Below are 3,216 nucleotides of genomic sequence, written 5' to 3'. Positions count from 1 at the left end.
CCCTTGGGAACATCTGAAAGGAGTGTCACCACCTGTGGACCGAGTGTTAAATATCCTATGGGAGACAGTTCTCATCCAAACCATTGCATAGGGCCCAGAAAGAAGACTCACTGGGATGACTCCTAGTACTTGATGTGCGAGCGTGGGAACCTAAGTTAAGATACCTGGACCCTCAGCGTGGGCATGTCTGTGAGCGCAGCACCGGAAGACAAGAGGAGCCCGGACAGCTCCCTGAGTAGTCTAGCCCAGTGAGCATCTAGGATCAACCAGAGACACTGTGTCAAGAACACTAGATGGGGCACTCTAGAGGAGCACACCCAAAGCCAGCCTCTGGCTCGAGGCACAGGGATGGATGCACTCATGCCCCCCCACACATGCGTGACTCCCTTAATAGAATGGTGAGATCCTGAGAAAGTCAATTCCACTCATGATTTTACCTACCAGCTTTACTCAGTATCCTACATAACAATTATGCTCAAAGAACTAAAAATCAATGCTTTATTCCTTTTTGGAGAGGAGAAGAAGCTGGAGACAAGATCTCTCTATGTAGCCCTGGCTGTGGAACTCAATCTGTAGACCAGGCTGGCCTCGAACTCACAGAGGTCCACCTGCCTCTGCCTCCTGAGTGCTGGGACTAAAGGTGTGCACCACCATGCCTGGATAATGTTTTATTCTTAACAGTGTGAAAGTTCCACACAAAGAACTCCCGCTTCAATTCATGGGAATCTTATTTGTAGACCATCAAGAACTAAGAAACTCGTATGTTGTGATCATCCTAATGTTTCATTTCTAGGATAAATTGGTATGTCACCGACTTAAGGCCACTCATCATATTAAAGTGTAGGTCTTTATTCACTGGAATTTAGTTGGAAACATGTAGAGTAAAGGATGTCAGGCTTTCAGGAAGTTATGACGACATATATAATGGACATTAAGTCAACAAACAAAACAAATAGAATTTTCAGAAGCCGTCCCAGAATTTCATCTTCCAGGCTTTGGGGTGAAGTTGTAGACATTAATATCCAGTTTCTACCACTCATATTCAGATATTCTTGCTCCCTAGAAAATAAAAAGAGGGCAATCAGCACCCTGAAGGAAGCATATTATATTCCTTATTTCTTTGGTGAAGACAAGCCTTCTAAGGAACGAACACTCTACCTATTTGTAGCCAACCAGTGAAATAAATATTTTTTCCCACTCATTTTGGTGAATTTATGCCATAGTCATTGGTTTGTTGCTTGTTATTTTGCTTTTTAGGATTTAGTTTTATATTTATGCAAGTGTTGAGGTATATGCAGATGGGCACAGGGCCCTCAGAGGCCAGAAGGGGATTTGGATCCCCCTTAGCTGGGGTTAGAGACAGTTGGGAACCATCTGTAATGCTGGGGACTGAACTGGGGTCCTCTGGAAAAGCAGTACGTGCTCTTAACCACCAAGTCGTCTCTCTAGTCCCTGGTCACGGGTTGTTTTTCTGCATGCCAAACGTGTCTTTTGCTCTACAAGGAATGGGTCAAGAGGCTTCCTGAATGATCATTCCTATTTATGCTGTCTGACTTGCCACCCGGGATTCCCATGAGAGAAACAGAGGAAGACATGGGAGATGCAAGTCATAACAGCATCTTTCAAAACTGAATGGCGCAGGGTCTTTCCAATTTCTGGAACTTTCCTCCGGGCCTCTCTTTTGTGTGTTTTGGCCACTGATCAAACATCCTGTCCTCCACATCTCTGAGTTATAGAAACCTTTGTCTGTTTCATTTTTGTTTTGAATAGCTGGAATCTTAAGCAGAGTTTCTCCATGACTGGTTTCCCACGCTGTAGCAACTTTTTAATCGTACATCTAGTGCGGGGCTAACACCATTCCTAACTTCCTTTCCAGAAAACGCTCAGGCAAGTGAACCCTTTTCCAAGCCTTAAACTGAGACTCTGTACACCCTCTCAAAGGACCACAAAGACCTGAACAGAGTGGCAAGATTTGCCCGGTAGGCCCTTTCAATGGACAGTTTTCTTCACTCAAAGCTAAAAAAGGCAAGGTGAGGGCTAAAAGAGACAGATGAATGCTGAGCTCAAATCCCCTCCCACTTTGAGGAATCTTCCTCCATTTCTGCACCAACTGGCTCCATTCTGCCATCCCCCAGAAGGGAACATCTTACCAGAGTTACACAGCAGTCACCCGCAGAGTAAGCACCAAGTCTTTTCTGCACTCAGCCATTTCTTTTGCCTGTGTTTCAGTCAAAGAGGGGGTGGGGCAAGAGCCACAAACAGGTTCAGGAGTATCCTTCCCTTCCTCCCATAGCTCGAGCCTCCAGCCTGGCTGTCCTCCGTCAGGGCTGCCTTGGGGACCTTTCCATTCATCCCCAAATCAAGAAAGAACGAGAATAGATCGGTGCTGGAGAGATAGAGATGGTGGTGAGGGCATTTCCCACCTGAGATCCTCGGGCGGCGGCAGGCAGCACGGCTCGACCGGTTTCCAGCTCTCCTCTCCAGCTTTCGCAGGACCAAAGTGCTGTGGGCACAGGTGTTCACCTAGCAACCTCGGTCCCTGTGTCAAAGCACATGGAAGGCTTAATTGGACTCCACTGTGGTTCGGCAAACAGAGGTGCAGCAGCTTGCACAGGAAACTGCTGCAGGACTTGACAGGGAGAATCGCTGAAGACGGGAGACAAGGACATGATAATTTTATTTTTAGATAGAATTGGGTGGCTTAGAAACTGGAAAACTGAAAAAGAAATACCAAGTCAAACTGAAGGATTCCCCTTGTAGGGGAAATATCCACTCCACCACACTTTCTAAAGAAACAATTACCTTGAAGTAATAGCTGAACAAATGCTTCAATATCCTCACGGCAAAGCTTAAACACATCTCCATGTAAGAGACCATAGCTCACAAGACGGCGGGACTGATTTTTAAATATTAAATTTTAAATATTTTACAAAGTAAGAAATAGGGCAGTGGATTTATAATAACAAAGGGCTGTAAAATATGGTCGTTATGCCCTTCAACCATGTAATTATCCTTCCCGTACTTCATGTCTTGAACATAAAGACATTGTGCTCAAGAGTGCCCATTGCGGGTTTTCTTCTGCCCCAATCACCCTAGCTCTCTGATAGGCTATTTCTCTGTACAGATTCAGTGACCACTTATCAAAAGTTATTGGGACCAAGGCCGGGCGGTGGTGGCACACGCCTTTAATCCCAGCACTTGGGAGGCAGAGGCAGG

General features: G+C 45.8%; 1 protein-coding gene across 2 annotated transcripts; it reads right to left on the bottom strand.

The window, feature by feature from the left end:
- Positions 1-852: 852 nt before the first annotated feature.
- On the bottom strand, positions 853-2,503 carry Mrln (myoregulin). Of its 2 annotated transcripts, none has more exons than XM_013351162.2 (2): positions 2,151-2,503; positions 853-1,059 (listed from the first exon to the last, which is right to left on the bottom strand). In XM_013351162.2, exon 2 carries the CDS (start codon positions 1,038-1,040, stop codon positions 900-902), a length of 141 nt encoding a protein of 46 aa, XP_013206616.1. In that variant the 5' UTR covers positions 1,041-1,059; positions 2,151-2,503; the 3' UTR covers positions 853-899. The 2 variants fall into 2 exon arrangements, with proteins under 2 accessions (XP_013206616.1, XP_026641210.1); XM_026785409.1 differs by having other exon boundaries at positions 2,424-2,503.
- Positions 2,504-3,216: the final 713 nt, after the last annotated feature.

This window comes from Microtus ochrogaster, linkage group LG2 (genome assembly GCF_000317375.1).
Source record: "Microtus ochrogaster isolate Prairie Vole_2 linkage group LG2, MicOch1.0, whole genome shotgun sequence".
NCBI lineage: Eukaryota > Metazoa > Chordata > Mammalia > Rodentia > Cricetidae > Microtus > Microtus ochrogaster.
This window is presented reverse-complemented; position numbering and strand designations above follow the sequence as displayed.